General features: G+C 44.7%; 1 protein-coding gene across 1 annotated transcript in view; it reads left to right on the top strand.

The window, feature by feature from the left end:
- The first annotated feature begins 1,457 nt into the window (after positions 1–1,457).
- Positions 1,458–17,008, top strand: part of ITGB7 (integrin subunit beta 7) — a 47,878-nt gene continuing 32,327 nt past the window's right edge. The window contains exon 1 of the mRNA XM_079966678.1: positions 1,458–1,638. Coding sequence (XP_079822804.1) covers positions 1,621–1,638 — 18 coding nt within the window. The 5' untranslated portion in view covers positions 1,458–1,620. The remainder of the gene's footprint in view (positions 1,639–17,008) is intronic.

Consider the following 17,008-nt stretch of genomic DNA (forward strand, 5'->3'; position numbering starts at 1 on the left):
CTTTCTCCCGCCACTTTGAAGCAAGCATGTAAAATGATAAAACCAGCATAAGGCACTGCCCTGTCTATCAGTGTTTGAAATAAGTCAGGTGCATTTCACACCAGGCTTTACGAACACTTGCAACCAAGTAAAGATGTCTGGCCACCAGGATGGCACCTGACATCTTCACCATCTGGAGGTGCATCCCTGGGGACAATTGGATCTAGGCTGTTTTCACACACTAATACCCCGTCCTGTAGAATTCTATCCGTTACATTTTAGCAGCACAATTGGAATGAATTTCTGGAACCAAAATGCTTTTTCTGTGGAGCCTGAACAGGAGAAGTCACCATTAAGAAAAAATAGGTCAGGCTAGGCCAATATATATATGTGGACTGTCCCTGGATCAAGTGACTTTCCCCCCTTTAAGTTCTCAAAGTTCTTAACCTAGCTCAAGGTTGTTATCTGAACAAGCCAGATGTTTAAATGAGAATCAGTCCATCATTTGAAAAACCATTTTAGAGCCATCTTGCCCCAAAATGGCAACTAAAGGTAAAGGTAAAGGGACCCCTGACCATTAGGTCCAGTAATGACCGACTCTGGGGTTGCGGCACTCATCTCACTTTATTGGCTGAGGGAGCTGGCGTACAGCTTCCAGGTCATGTGGCCAGCATGACTAAGCCACTTCTGGCGAACCACAGCAGCACACAGAAACGCCATTTACCTTCCCGGCGGAGCGGTACCTATTTATCTACTTGCACTTTGACGTGCTTTCGAACTGCTAGGTTGGCAGGAGCAGGGACCGAGCAATGGGAGCTCACTCCATCGCGGGGATTCGAACCGCCGACCTTCTGATCGGCAAGTCCTAGGCTCTGTGGTTTAACCCACAGCGCCACCTGCGTCCTTATGGCAACTAGACATTCCTTTTAGGCAACTACAGTGGTACCTCGGGTTAAGAACTTAATTCGTTCCGGAGGTCCGTTCTTAACCTGAAACTGTTCTTAACGTGAGCTACCACTTTAGCTAATGGGGCCTCTCTCGCTCCTGCCGCGCCGCCACCACATGATTTCTGTTCTCATCCTGAAGCAAAGTTCTTAACCCGAAGCACTATTTCTGGGTTTGCGGAGTCTGTAACCTGAAGCGTCTGTAACCTGAAGCATCTGTAACCCGAGGTACCACTGTACGACTGGTTTTAGGGACCATTTGGTGCCTAGCTTATATATATATCTGAGTTTCTAACACTGCTGTCTATGCTCCTTAAGACATGCACCTCAATCTGGGCCTCTTTTCTCCCTTATCAGCCGTTTTTGTCTTTGCCGGCTTCTCTTTCTCTGCCTCCTCCCGCCTTCCAAGCCGCCTGCTTTTCCACTCCATGACCTTCGAGGCTTCCTCTCAACAGCCTTCAGAAGAAAAGAAAAGACGCACGCAAATCAAGTTGTCACTTGCGAGCAGCAGAGCTGAATGCGACGGGAGGAAGTGCCTTTGGCCAGCCCTGCTGCTGTTCCTTCAAGCTTGGGAAAACAGCCCCAAGAAGGCAGGGGACCCCAGAAGCCTTGGCTGTTCTTCCAAACCACCGTGCATCTGCTACTCCAGTTTCGGTGACCGAGTGATCAGACCAGAGTGCCTGCTTTTGGAACCAGCATGCATCAACATCAAACCGTGAGTTTGTCTTGGTTGCCTGCAAGGTTTTTGGCTTGCTTGTTTTGAGAAGGGACAAAAGCATTGAGTCTTGGAACTGTGGATACAGCGACAAATGGGTAGGGCTGCCAGGTGACCAGAAAAAAACCCCAGCAACCTGCAAACTGTGCTGGTCTGTTCTTGTGTGCAGAAATCCAACTTGGCAATGATCATCTGCTAAGGTTTGCGTATTGAGCTGCAGCAACTTTGAACAAGCTGGCAATCTTACAGACAGAGGTCCTAATAATGAGGGTGCAGGGAGGGGAGGCCTTTGCTATCTGTAAGGAGCAGTTAAAGACCTATCTGCTTATCCAGGCACCTAGCTCGTAAATATCTCCCCCCACTTTCCTTCTTTGTTTTGGTGCCACACCCTCTCCCTCTGGTCTTCAGGATGGTATAACTTTGTGAAGTTTTCTGGCAATAGGTAAAACATGGCCGTAGCCCTCCAGATGATGTTGTTTAGTTGTTTAGTCGTGTCCGACTCTTCGTGACCCCATGGACCAGAGCATGCCAGGCACTCCTGTCTTCCACTGCCTCCCGCAGTTTGGTCAAACTCATGCTGGTAGCTTTGAGAACACTGTCCAACCATCTCATCCTCCATCATCCCCTTCTCCTAGTGCCCTCCATCTTTCCCAACATCAGGGTCTTTTCCAGGGAGTCTTCTCTTCTCATGAGGTGGCCAAAGTATTGGAGCCTCAGCTTCAGGATCTGTCCTTCCAGCGAGCACTCGGGGCTGATTTCCTTCAGAATGGATAGGTTTGATCTTCTTGCAGTCCACAGGACTCTCAAGAGTCTCCTCCAGCACCATAATTCAAAAGCATCAATTCTTCGGCGATCAACTTTCTTTATGGTCCAGCTCTCACTTCCATCTTCCATCATCCCTGACTATTGACCATGCATGCTAGCTGATGGGACTTCCACAATATCTGGAGGGCCACAGGTTAGCCAACCCTGATGAAAATGGGTTGTTGTTTTTTAATTTAGAATTAGGCACATTCTGCAGTAGATCTCTAAGACATGCTGATGGCAAACAATGGAGGAGGTTTTCTTTATGCCCTGCTTGCATGCATCCCTGCACAAAGCATCTGGTTAGCCCCTGTGAATGCTGGAGGAACAAAGCAGCAGAGGTCTTCTTTTTTTAGAGTTAAAAAAAGAGGTAACCTACCCTACCTTAACTGATTCAGAATTAAGTTCACGCAAGACATATTTGGTGGGTGTTTGCCCTGTTTTACATGAGCTGATGAATTGCTTAACTTCCAGTGTTCCGATGCAGTGATCCTTTTTTAAATTATACATTATGGTTATTATAATCAGAATGTTTATTTGCAGTGTATTTTCAGCACAAACTCATTTGTGGAAAATGTGGTATGCAGATAAACTGACATTGTCTATGTTTATCTGTGACAAAACCTCCCTGTGAGACCACTTTCCGTTTAACATGCAAATAGCACTTTTGATGTGTGGAACACCTTATAGTTTATTTTTTTAATCAATTACTTTGTCTTCACAACTGCTCCTCAAGTTACGTCCCTTTAAATCTCCATTTTTAGTCCAAGATTGAGCAAATTGCTTTTGGCGACACAACATGATCCCAAGTATCTGGGATTCAAAACTCTCTCTTGTGTTGCTCCATGTTCGGTCTAATTGCTTCCATTGTCTGATATATTTTTGGTAAATTCTGCACAATGCTCAATTAACTTACAGCTTAAGCTCTTTCTTTTTTCTGTTTCTTGGGGAATGTAAGCTCTACCCTGTTTCTAAAGTTCATTTGTACATAGTTTCCTGTAGTTTTACGAATGTGTGTTGTGAAGATCATTTTTCACAATGAAATCAGGTGTTTATTGCTCCACATTTTGCAATTTGAACGTCACATGGCTTTCATCTAAACAAAGGCAGCTGTATGAATCCGTAAGACGGTGATGGGGAATCCAAAATTCACATCAGACACAGCCACCTTTCTTATAGAGTAGCCAACATAGTGCTTTCTAGATGTTAGACTCCCATCTCCCATCAGCCCGGCCAGTGGTCGAGAATTATAGGAGTTCCGCAAGATCTGGAGGGCCACGGATTAGACACTCCTACTTTATTAGGACCGGTCAAACTGCCACAAAAGTGTGAGTAAGCATTCAAATTTCTCTAATATCCAGCTGGATGTTAAGAAACAGGGTGGGGAGCAGAGAAAGAAAGAAAACTGGCTTATGTTGAAGCCATGAGGTCTGCATGCTTCATAGCCTTAAGATGGTGCCTAGGAAGAAGTGTGAGGCTTGGGCTATGTGCCCATTACCAGCTTAAAACACAGCTAGTTATTATTTTTCTCAATTTGAATCAAAGCTTAGTTGGGGCGGGGTGGGGAAAATAACAGGATAAATGCACGGTATATAACGATTGTGGCTAAACCTTGTGTGTAGACTCCAAAACCAGCGGTAGGAACACAGGAGTGTGTACACAACTTTCAGTTCTTCTAGAAGCTGTGAAAGATTTTGAGTTACACATAGGGATGCTGGAACAAAAATCCAACGGCTGATTCTTCATTTCCACAAATGCAAGCAACGGCAGTTACTCCAATCTGCCGCCAGCTTTAGGAAGCTTAACATCCGTGGTTCTTCACAAGGGGACTGCTGTTCTGGACCATACCTTTAAAACACATTTGAATCATCAGTCCTCTCCCAAAGAATAATGGGAACTGAAGTTTGTTAAGGCTGCTGGGAATTTTAGATCTGTGAGGGGTAAGCGGAAGTTTCCAGAATTATTTGAAAGAAAGACCGCATTTCAAATGTTCTTTAAAGGTAATGGCATGTACAAAGAAGAAGAAGAAGAGGAGTTTGGATTTGATATCCCGCTTTATCACTACCCAAAGGAGTCTCAAAGCGGCTAACAACCTCCTTTCTCCCCCACAACAAACACTCTGTGAGGTGAGTGGGGCTGAGAGACTTCAGAGAGGTGTGACTAGCCCATGGTCACCCAGCAGCTGCATGTGGAGGAGCGGGGACGCGAACCCGGTTCACCAGATTACTAGTCCACCGCTCTTAACCACTACACCACACTGGCTCCCATAGCCCTGATTTGCTCGTTCTTTCCAGACTCACTGCGTTTTCCCCATTGGGACCATGATCCAACACAGCTCTATGCATGCATGGCTGGCTGTGGGGAAAGGACACTTTATGCTGCGTGCACCTGGAGGGGCGTGTGCGTAGCCTTACCAACTATTGTGGTGGAAACTTCAAAACTGCTGTTCTATTTTTAAGCTTTGAATTTTAAACTGAAGAATAGACTGCCTTGTTGTGGTGTGGTGGAAACTTCAGAGAAATCCCCAGCTCTTCAGAAATATCCTCGTGTTATTTACTTTTGAGGCCCAACGGGCGGTTATGGGTATCCAGCTGCAAAAAGAGGAGAGGGCGACGGCAATTTTTAATAGTTGTGCGGCGGTAGGTGAGTTTCAGCAGGTGTGGGCTACACCTGCTGAATTGCCCGCTTCTGCACAGCAATTAAAGGGTTAGGACCTCTGCCTTCTTTTTGGACCTGGCCATCCTCTTAAGAGACCTGTAGACCAGAATTAAATAGCCACATCGTAAAAGAGGCGTACAGCTAGTCTCGACCTCTTTCTGAAAGTTCATCCTGGAGTCATTCTGAAAGCCAGTGTTTTGCAAGCAGCACACTGACAAGCCCAACAGCTGCTGAACGTTCCTCACGTGGAAGCTGTTAGTCTGTTTACGTGAGACGGAGCAGTTTTGCAGTGCTGTTAATGGCCACAGAATGCAAGAGAGAGACATCTGACTCTTGCGGAAAAGAACAGGAAAATACAGTTCTCTTTAGTTTCGGCTCTAGGTTATATCTAGAGTGCCCGTGTGCAATACAAGGTGGGATTCCTACACTCAACTCAGCCACGAAGCTTGCTGGATAATCGTGGGCCAATTGTGCTCTCTCATCCTCACCTACCTCACAAGGTCGCTGTGAAGATAGAATGAGGAGGGGGAAGAACGTTGTATAACCCCCCTTGAGACCCTTGGAGGAAAGATGGGATATACAGTGGTACCTCGGGTTACATACGCTTCAGGTTACATACGCTTCAGGTTACAGACTCCGCTAACCCAGAAATAGTACCTCGGGTTAAGAACTTTGCTTCAGGATGAGAACAGAAATCGTGCTCTGGCGGCAGCGGGAGGCCCCATTAGCTAAAGTGGTGCTTCAGGTTAAGAACAGTTTCAGGTTAAGAACGGACCTCCAGAACGAATTAGGTACTTAACCCGAGGTACCACTGTAAATGGAATAAATAAGTAAACTATTAAACATCTAGCCACCCTAGTTATCTCCAGTCAGATTTATGCATAAATCTGCTCTATCTATCTATCCATCTATCATCCATCTATCATCTATCTATCTATCTATCTATCTATCTATCTATCTAATCTCTACTATCTCTGTCTATCATCTATCTATCATCTATCTATCATCTATCTATCATCTATCTATTATAACAACAAATTTTCCACAAATCTTAATTGAACAATTTATATATCCATATTTCTCCCCTCCCCCCTCTTTGGCTTCCCCCGTATTTCCGTATTGATTTGTTAAACAAATTCTATACCCTGCTGGTTTTACCTCTTATATAGTTGTGAAAGTTTAGTCAAACCTGCCAATGGGTCCAAATCTTTATACTGTCTTTTTATATAGTTTGTAAATGGTTCTCAGTCCTTTTTGAAATCAATGTTGTTTCTCTCATGTATCCTCTCTGTCAGCTTAGCCAGTTCCACCTAGTCCATAAGCTTAAGTTGCCATTCTTCCTTTGCTGGCGTTTTCTCTGTTTTTCATACTTGTGCTAATAAAATTCTTGCTGCTGCTTTGTTGTTGTTTAGTCGTTTAATCGTGTCCGACTCTTCGTGACCCCATGGACCAGAGCACGCCAGGCACTCCTGTCTTCCACTGCGTCCTGCAGTTTGGTCAAACTCATGCTGGTAGCTTCGAGAACACTGTCCAACCATCTCGTCCTCCGTCGTCCCCTTCTCCCTGTGCCCTCCATCTTTCCCAACATCGGGGTCTTTTCCAGGGAGTCTTCTCTTCTCATGAGGTGGCCAAAGTATTGGAGCCTCAGCTTCAGGATCTGTCCTTCCAGTGAGCACTCAGGGCTGATTTCCTTCAGAATGGATCGGTTTGATCTTCTTGCAGTCCATGGGACTATCAAGAGTCTCCTCCAGCACCACTTGCTGCTGCTGTCAAACTTAATCTGTTCCAGGAGTCCGTTCGACTCCTGAAACTGTTCAAAAACCAAGGCGCGGCTTCCAATTGGCTGCAGGAGCTTCCTGCACTCAAGCGGAAGCAGTGGCGTAGCGTGGGGGTGCAGGGGGGGCCGGCCGCACCAGGCGCAACATCTGGGGGTTAGGGTTAGGGGGCGCAAATCCACGGGTTGGGGGGTCCAAATCCACGGGTTAGGGGGCGCAAATTACTTGCCTTGCCCCGGGTGCTGAAGCAGAGTTGGATGTTCAGCTTCCAAAAAACATTCACAAACCGGAACACTTACTTCCGGGTTTGCGACGATTGGGAGCCGATTTGTTCGGGAGCTAAGCCATTTGAGTATGAAGGTACCACTGTATATCTCTCCAACAATGCTAAATTTCTTTAAGTAAAAATATTGTGGGTTTGATAAAGAAAGCCCCTAATGTGAAAGTTGGCTCCTTTAAAGAGCTGGGCTGGAAGGAACAAGGAGTGTTGCCAGAACACATGAGGGAAACGGCAGGATCATGATTGAAGGTATTTTGAGTTGAAACTAAAACATTTGTTCCCAGTCTAGGGCAGCTCCCTGCTTTCTTCACTAATACAGGGAACAACAGGCAGTACCAGAAGTGGGATAGTGATCTATAGGGTGATTTTGAAGCCAGAAAGCTTGAGAAAGAAGCCCTAGATGTGTTAGATCTCTTAAGCTGTGCTCCAGAAAATTGGAGAAGATTTAAGCAGCACTTTGACCTGCTCATAGAAGCCAGTGGAGCTGCCGAGACGACAACGGATAAAAGGAAGGCAGCTCTGCTGGTGAATTTTGCAGGGCCCCAAGATGCTGATTTGCTTAACACCTTTTCACTAGCTGCAGAAAAAAAAGACTAAATGTGATAGTGTGGTTAACAAGTCTGAGGAACGTTTGCACACAAAGCAAAAAAAGCAAGATGTTTGAAAGAGAGGTTTCTTCATACAATAAAAAAGTGAGACGGAATCCTTAGAGCCTTCTGCGAAGGCTGAGCCAGACTGTAAACATATTGTAAATCTCCCTGCGATCCTCAGATGATGAGAGATAATGAAATCATCATCATCATCATCACCACTGCTTTTTTTCTAAAAAAAATGTTTAGGGGTACTCTCATTTTGATTCAAGTAAATCACTTTATAGTTTAAATCGGGAAAAATTAATACAGTAAATGAACAAAAGTACAAAGATTCACAAAATGTTTGTTGTTGTTTAGTCGTTTAGTCGTGTCCGACTCTTCGTGACCCCATGGACCAGAGAACGCCAGGCACTTCTGTCCTCCACTGCCCCCCGCAGCTTGGTCAGACTCATGCTGGTAACCTCGAAAACACTATCCAACCATCTCGTCGTCTGTCGCCCCCTTCTCCTTGTGCCCTCCATCTTTCCCAACATCAGGGTCTTCTCCAGGGAGTCTTCTCTTCTCATGAGGTGGCCAAAGTACTGGAGCCTCAGCTTCACAATCTGTCCTTCCAGTGAGCACTCAGGGCTGATTTCCTTCAGAATGGAGAGGTTTGATCTTCTTGCAGTCCATGGGACTCTCAAGAGTCTCCTCCAGCACCATAATTCAAAAGCATCAATTCTTCGGCGATCAGCCTTCTTTATGGTCCAGCTCTCACTTCCATACATCACTACTAGGAAAACCATAGCTTTAACTATACGGACCTTTGTTGGCAAGGTGATGTCTCTACTTCTCAAGATGCTGTCTAGGCCTGTCATTGCCCTTCTCCCAAGAAGCAGGCGTCTTTTAATTTCGTGGCTGCTGTCACCATCTGCAGTGATCATGGAGCCCAAGAAAGTAAAATCTCTCACTGCCTCCATTTCTTCCCCTTCTATTTGCCAGGAGGTGATGGGACCAGTAGCCATGATCTTCGCTTTTTTGATGTTGAGCTTCAGACCATATTTTGCACTCTCCTTTTTCACCCTCAATAAAAGGTTCTTTAATTCCTCCTCACTTTCTGCCATCAAGGTTGTGTCATCTGCATATCTGAGGTTGTTGATATTTCTTCCGGCAATCTTAATTCCGGCTAGGGATTCATCCAGCCCAGCCTTTCGCATGATGAATTCTGCATATAAGTTAAATAAGCAGGGAGACAAAATGCAGCCTTGTCGTACTCCTTTCCCAATTTTGAACCAATCAGTTGTTCCATATCCAGTTCTAACTGTAGCTTCTTGTCCCACATAGAGATTTCTCAGGAGACAGATGAGGTGATCAGGCACTCCCATTTCTTTAAGAACTTGCCATAGTTTGCCATGGTTGACACAAAATGTTTAGGGATATCCATACCCCTTCGTCCCCCCCAGAAAAAAGCACTGAAAATAATAATGAAACTTCTGACTAATAAGGGATCAGATTGGCCTAAGAAACAGGATTGCAACCTGACTGGGAAATTGCTAGAAATTTCTTTACTTTAGCAAAAAGCAATTGAAATCTCCTGAGTTGCAAGAAATTACATGCAAAAGAGAGTACAGTTTATTTGTTTGAAGGAAAGAGTTGTGTTGTGTTTGTGGATTGTGACTTCTAGCAGCCATGGTGGAGGGTGGCAGTGATAGTGAGCCTCACTCAAAACCTAGTTTTGACTTATTTGGAACAGCAAGCCAAAGTTTGCAGGAAATGTGGCCGTGTGCATGCACCCACAGCAGTGCAGGGCCGGTGGAAAAACATGCAGCAAGATGGCTGAAGGTGGGCCACTTTGCTAGGGCTTGCAAACAAATTTAGTGGCAAGAAGAAACTGCAAGCTGTGTACAGTGTCTCAGGAAGAAAGCTTCATGGTTCTGCAATGATCTATATCACCAGAGGGCTGGAATATTAAGTTAGAGATAAATGGCAGCAAAGTGAACTTTAAACAAAACACTGGAGCACAAATGTGATTCCTGAAAGCAAAGCAATGCTACAAAGCAGGTATAGGCAAACTCCGGCCCTCCAGATGTTTGGGGCTACAATTCCCATCATCCCTAGCTAACAGGACCAGTGGTCAGGGATGATGGGAATTGTAGTCCCAAAACATCTGGAGGGCTGAGTTTGCCCATGCCTGCTACAAAGGAAACCAAGCTACAGGGATAATAGGAAAATGAAATTAAGAGCATATGGAGTGAGAGCATTATCAGCTGCGACTTGAATGCCTCTGAACTGGAAATTAAATGGGAAGACAATGTTAAAAATGCTTTATTTGATGTTTTGTTCTGGTCTCAAATTAATCGTGACGTTGAAGCACTTGTGCATGTGCAAAAATCCTCACTATGCCCTGATTGTGGACTATTTTTCTTAATATCCAGGGGTTGCTTTACTAATGGACCACTGCTTCCCAGGGAATTGGGAAAATTAAGTCAATTTTTTGTTTTGCTTGGCATGGCATTTCTGAGGGGGTTTGGACAGATAATGGCCCTCAGTTTGCTTTGTTGTGAGTTTTAGAACTTCTCCAAAGTTTATGGGATTTCTTCAGATCACATCAAGCCACAAATATTCTCAGTCGAATGGTCTCGTTGAAAATGGAAGTACAAGTTGTAAAGAAATAACAGGATTCAGGTACTGGCCCATCACCGGCTTTGCTGAATTATGGAGCATCTCCTCTGGAACGTGGAAAAGCTGAGCTTCTGTTTGAAAGGGTTATTTGAACAAAGTTGCCCAATTATCAGAGGCTGAAGGAATAACACAGTACAATTCTGGAAACATGTTCAGGACATGTTTTAGATAGATCATTTATTATGGTCGGAGACCAGTTTATAAAACACACTTGGGGGCACAGTCACAGAAGGAAAACAAACAATTAAAACAATGTACAACAATAAACTACCAGGACATGTTTTCCACCGGATTTTGATGAACACCAGTTCGCTTATAGGAGAAATAGATCAACAGATGATGCCATAGCTACAGTCTTTCACCTTGCAACGAGTCATCTGGAGAGACCGGGGAATTATGTCAGAATGCTGTTTATTGATTATAGCTCGGCTTTTAATACCATCCTTCCGGACATTCTTATTAAAAAGCTGATGGACCTGGACCTATCCCCTACCACCTGTGATTGGATTAAAGACTTTCTGAGGGATCGCACACAAATAGCGAGGATTGGGCCTGTTACATCTACCTCTCTGAAGCTCAGCACTGGCACCCCACAGGGAAGCCTATGTACCTGTACTTGTTGTATAAATATGACTGTATTTCATCTGATCAATCCACTGCAATTAAGTTTGCAGATGATACCACCACAATGGGTCTAATTACAGGTGGATTTGAATCAGCATATAGGGAGGAGGTTCAAAAAGTCTCCACATGGTGCCTAGAGAACAACTTGCACCTAAATATCAGCAAGACAAAGGAGATGGTGTTGGACTTTCGGAGGAAGAGAGGGGAACTAGCCCCGTTGTATATCGGGGAGGGGGCTGTGTGGAGAGTCTCTTCCTTTAAATTACTGGGAGTTTACCTTAGTGAGGACCTCACTTGGAAAATCAATACAACCCAGGTGGTTAGGAAGGCCCAACAGAGACTCCATTTCCTTAGGGTCTTGCGAAAGAACAATGTCAAACAAAAATTGATGATCTCATTCTACCAGGCCACAATAGAAAGTGTCCTTTCATACTGTATTACAGTGTGGTATGCTGGTTTGACAGCCACGGACAGGAAGTCCATACAGAGGGTGTGAATACAGCACATGATATCATGGGCTGTCCCATGATATCTAGCGATGTCATCTAGTTCGCTAGATGACATCGCGGGAGACCGCTGCCTCAGGACAGCGAGGAAAATTCTTAGGGACGACTCACACCCTGGCCAGCACCTCTTTAATCTCCTACCTTCGGGCAGGAGATACAGAAGTATAGTCAGCCACACCAACAGGTTAAAAAACAGTTTTTATCCATGGACTGTTGGGCTGCTGAATGCAAAAAAAATAATAGTGGTGCAATTGACTTCTGACAAGCACACAGAGCGCGAACAAGACTGAGTGTATGTGTAGGGGGGAGGAGGGGGGTTTGTTTAATTTCACTACACACAAGTGGTGTAGTGACAATAAAGTTTATTTTATTTTTATTTATTTTATTTATTTGGAAAGACTGTATGAAAGGAAAACAAAAGGCATAGTATGGCAGAGGCTCAAAAGAACTTAAAGCTTTTGCAGTCAAATGACCAGGTGCATATTTATGATTGCTCAGCATGGACGCAGACCACAAGAGTAATTACAGTGGTACCTCGGGTTACATATGCTTCAGGTTACATACGCTTCAGGTTACAGACTCTGCTAACCCAGAAATAGTACCTCGGGTTACGAACTTTGCTTCAGGATGAGAACAGAAATCGTGCTCTGGCGGTGCGGCAGCAGCGGGAGGCCCCATTAGCTAAAGTGGTGCTTTAGGGTAAGAACAGTTTCAGGTTAAGTACGGACCTCTGGAGTGAATTAAGTACTTAACCCGAGGTACCACTGTAAAGTAGAAAGCCTGCACCGTGTCAGCATCAAATGTTCAGCCATATAGAAGGGACAGGTGACATAAATTGTAACATCGAGGAACTTGAACCCAGGGCACAGTAACAAGCTGATTCTCAGTAACCTCAGCAATGTGATTGGAACCTGGAACTGCAGCCAGTAAATCACGTACAGGGGGAGGGGTACAAGTTATCGGAAGATCTACAAGGCACCACAGAGATGAAAAGAACAATTCTGAATAGACTTGGATGTCATTTGGTGTGTATGTGTCATTTTGTTGTTGTTTTTCTTATAGATGCAGTACATGCTGTTCTGTCGTCTTGTTTTTGTTCTCTTGTAAGCTACAGTTTTATATGGTGGGCTCTGGTTTCACCTCAGATCGTATAAATCTTTTGCCTTTTACTATATGGTGGGCGTAGGGGTTATTTGAGTATCAGAAAGTGGGAGATGTGAGAGGGAACTAGCAAAAGCTGGAAGGTTGATCATGATGAAAGCCTTCTGTGTTGAAATTGAAGAAAAGATTGGTTGTTGTTGTTTAGTCGTTTAGTCGTGTTTGACTCTTCATGAGCCCATGGACCAGAGCACGCCAGGCACTCCTGTCTTCCACTGCCTCCCGCAGTTTGGTCAAACTCATGCTGGTAGCTTCGAGAACGCTGTCCAACCATCTCGTCCTCTGTCGTCCCCTTCTCCTTGTGCCCTCCATCTTTCCCAACATCAGGGTCTTTTCCAGGGAGTCTTCTCTTCTCAAGAGGTGGCCAAAGTATTGGAGCCTCAGCTTCACGATCTGCCCTTCCAGTGAGCACTCAGGGCTGATTTCCTTAAGATTGGTTGGTTGTTAGCTCACACTCTTTCCCAGCTTTCTTCACTCATGCAAGGGACAGCACAGTTATCTGGCCAAACATGTTTTGCAGGCTTTTGAAGCGCTGAAAACCTGCAAAGCCTCTTTGACATTAGGCAAATTACGGTAGATGCATGAGATAAGCAACCCTCCACTCTGTTGTACTCTGGGCTTCCTTGCATGAGAGCTTCTTTTGTTTCGTTCTTTTGTTTGTTGGGCCTGATGCTACACAGCAACAGCAGATGTGAACTGATTGCGGTGCGTCTTGTAACCATGCATCAATCTCAGGCAAAAGAAGTCCTTATAAGGAGAGCAACACAGTGGAAATTTATGCAACTTTTTGTTTGATTTTGTTTATATGGAGACATGGGGTGGTGTTGGGCTTTTCTCAAAACTGAGCCAGCCGAACGGTTCCTCCACCACCACCCTAGATGATGAAACGCCCACACCCTTGCTGTGAGCCTCACGATATGCTGAGCTACATAACAATGTGGAAATCTCAGGCCTGGGGGGGAGAAATGGGGCCATGCGGTCCTCTCCATCTGGCCTATTGGACTCCCCACCCCAGCACACACCCCATCACCAGCCCTGCGTTTCACCCTCGTTGGGTGTTTTTGCTTGGCTAAGAATGCCTCCTTGAAATCTGATGGCGTTTCTTCCTTGCACACAGAAAGGGCTGCTTGTAGAAACCGGCTTACTGTACAGAGGTGAAAATTTGCATTCTTTGCTCCACCCACTTTTACCTGTGGCCCCGCCCACCATTGGAAGGTGTTATCACTTCAAACACCTTTTTATCTCATTATGCAGTACATCATTTCCCAAAATACCCTCACGTCCACATAACAATGTGAAGTGGATTCAATGCATCCCATGGGTACATGTTTTTGCGTTATCCACATGACGTTTTCCTCCTCATCCAAGTGAATTTCTTTCTGGATTTTTTGTCAGGCAGCCAACGGAGGTTAGAAAAGCTCTCAGCCATGTGCTCCTTTGGCATGCCAAAGCATCCATCTCCCCAGCTCAAGAACATCTAAGGACATGGTCTGAACTGTAATAAACAAACATCTGCCCTTATTCCTTTATGGGGGACACAAGAGCCCTTATAGAGTCCTTTGTAGGTTCTCCATTGGTTGGAGAAGAGAAGAGGCCAACCAGAGAATATTGAGAAGCAAAGCAGCTAGTAAGCCTGATTGAACAGGGTGCTCCCCTCACAGGCAGGAAAGGAGGAGGACCCAGAACCAAAGTGTGCCTGCCCTTATATAGACATTTTAAATTGCCTTCCCTGGAGCTCAAGACCACCTCTCCATACATCATACATACATCACAGAAAAAGTGGTCTACAACAGAAATTTGAATGTTGGTTTTCCTGTCTGCCAGGTTATCTGATAGTGTCTTATCTGATTGCCTTTCCTGGTAGTCTGCTCATTCCTTTGAGATGGTGCTTACCCAATTCCTGAGACAATGGGAAGGTTCTCTCTCTCTCTTTTTTTTTTAAATAATTTTTATTCGTTTTTCAAACACATAATAGAAACAGAACAAAACAGAAAAACAAAAAATTCAAAACACAAACAAAAACATACAAAACATTTAAACCAATATAACTTCAAAATTATATTTTCATACCCTTCTTTCTTTTGACTTCCCCATACCTCCCCATCCCTGCATCCTTGTTTAATGATTCTTTAGCAACCCTTTAGTCAAGGATAATAGGATAATGGGAAGGTTCTCTCACCCCCTCCCTCCTTGCAGAGAAAACATTTGGCCATTTTGGGAGTCAAAATGGTTTCAGGACAGTCTTCCTCTGCTGCTCCAGACATGTGGTCCACATATCCATGTACGCACCTAGCCGGCACATTTATGAATATATATATATTATTATTATTTTATTTCAGAACCTTGCTTGACTCCAACTCCCACCAGCTCCATCTATCACAGCCAATGATGACCAGGGATGATGGGAGATGGAGTCCTAACAATATCTGGAGGGGCAACACAGCTTCCTCAGTTCTGGTCCAAAGGCACTTTGCTGAAACTAAGCAGGTCTGGTTAGTTCTTCTAATCAAGGCGATTCACTTGGGAAAACCCGTGCCTTGAGTTCCAGAGGGTGGAGACACACAGGGGTGTACATGAGATAGATTAGTACGCTGCCTCTGAAAGTGCAGGTAGTTGATTTTTCTCCCCAATATATTTTTGTAGCTGAGGCAGAAACAAGCTAGTTGCATGCTGTTGGGCTTGCCCTTTCTTCACAGGAAGGGAGGGGTTGTCTTGAGATAATCTTGCAGGGTTCGATGTTCCTTGGTTACCTCTAGAGGGGAAGCACAGCCTCTGAAATTCTGGAGTCGGCCTGAGAACTGCTTCCACTGCCTCAGAGTGCGTTCGGGTCACAGCTCCCTTGCTGCCGAACTTTGCCACGGACAGTTGTGACCGGCAGCCAAGTCAGCTTCAGGGTAGGTTTGAGATCTTTGACTCACGTATCTGTGGAAATCAAACACTTTATGCTCCAGGAACACTTTGGCTAGAATAGTTCAGGTTGCCGTTTCTTTATCTTTCGCCACCTCCGAGTCAAATTGTGAAAGAATAAGATTTCACGAACTTTCTTTATCTCTGAGCAGGCAGCACAGAATGACTAATCCGTGTAATAGATGGAGGTCATCACTTGTTTTGAAGGCATGGTTTTACTCATAAACAGTGTCTTCTGTAGAAATGTATGTTTTTACTCACAAGTTGTAAACAGTGTGTTGCTCAGAAAAGCAATTAAGTTTTGAAATGTCATTGTTTTTCATAGCTTTGCAGAATTTTCCAGAAGTTAGATCAGATTTAGATTGCAAACGTGTGTCTTACCAGCATGTATTTTGCTCGAATGGTTTGCACACATAACCTGTCTTGGGAAGGTGCTTTTACGAGCAAGGGATCCCCAAATCTTGTTTCATAATGAGAAATTTTAAAGGACACAACATACCCAGAGGCGAACCTAGTATCCCTTGCGCTCTCGGCAAGTAGCTGTATTGCCCCCCGCCCCCCTAAAAAATCCCCACTTTTCTGCAATAGCCACATTAGAAATTACTAAATTTTACGCAACCCAAGTATTTAAAGTGTCTGCATTGCGGGTGATGCAAGATGGAAGGGTGGGAAAAAATTGCACGTCTTTGTGCAGCGTTGCAAGAAGCACAGAAAGATTCTCCCACATTTGATCTCACCACGACAGCAACGTTGTATATGCACATGTTTGCACCAGTCTCAAACCTTCTTGCCATTTCTCCTACTGCTCAGCTCTCCTACCCAGCTTTTTCTTTTCTTTTTAAAATAGTTTTTATTAAGGATTTTTTTGTGTTACAAAACAGATGCAGGGAAAGGTACATCTATCGTCTCCACTTCCAGTTCATAGTCTTTTTCACAGTTCATTTACATTTAGCGAGAGACACTTTTGTCACAGACGTCTTGCAGCTGCGGTGAAAGAAAGGAAGGGAGATTGGGAGGTTATTGTTCTTTCATTCTCTTGCCTAAAGTGTTAGCGTAGGGGTTTTTTTTTTTGGGGGGGGGGGTCCACCGAGCCTGCTTGGCTGTGTTCAGTTGATTGCAGTGTGGCTTGTTTGTAAGGGGGGGCTAGGTTGTGGGATCAGGTTAGCCATATTGATTTGTATGCTGTTGGTGGGGGCGGGGGGCGGGGATAGGTTGTGGCTATGTATGTGATAAAGCAGGCATAGGCAAATTCGGCCCTCCAGATGTTTGGGGACTACAACTCCCATCATCCCTCGTTAACAGGACCAGTGGTCAGGGATGGTGGGATCTGTAGTCCCAAAACATCTTGGGGCCTGAGTTTGCCTATGCCTGGTGATAAAGTGCTTTTTTTCTTTAAAAATGTTT

This window comes from Podarcis cretensis, assembly GCF_951804945.1.
Source record: "Podarcis cretensis genome assembly, chromosome: 2".
NCBI classification, from domain to species: domain Eukaryota; kingdom Metazoa; phylum Chordata; class Lepidosauria; order Squamata; family Lacertidae; genus Podarcis; species Podarcis cretensis.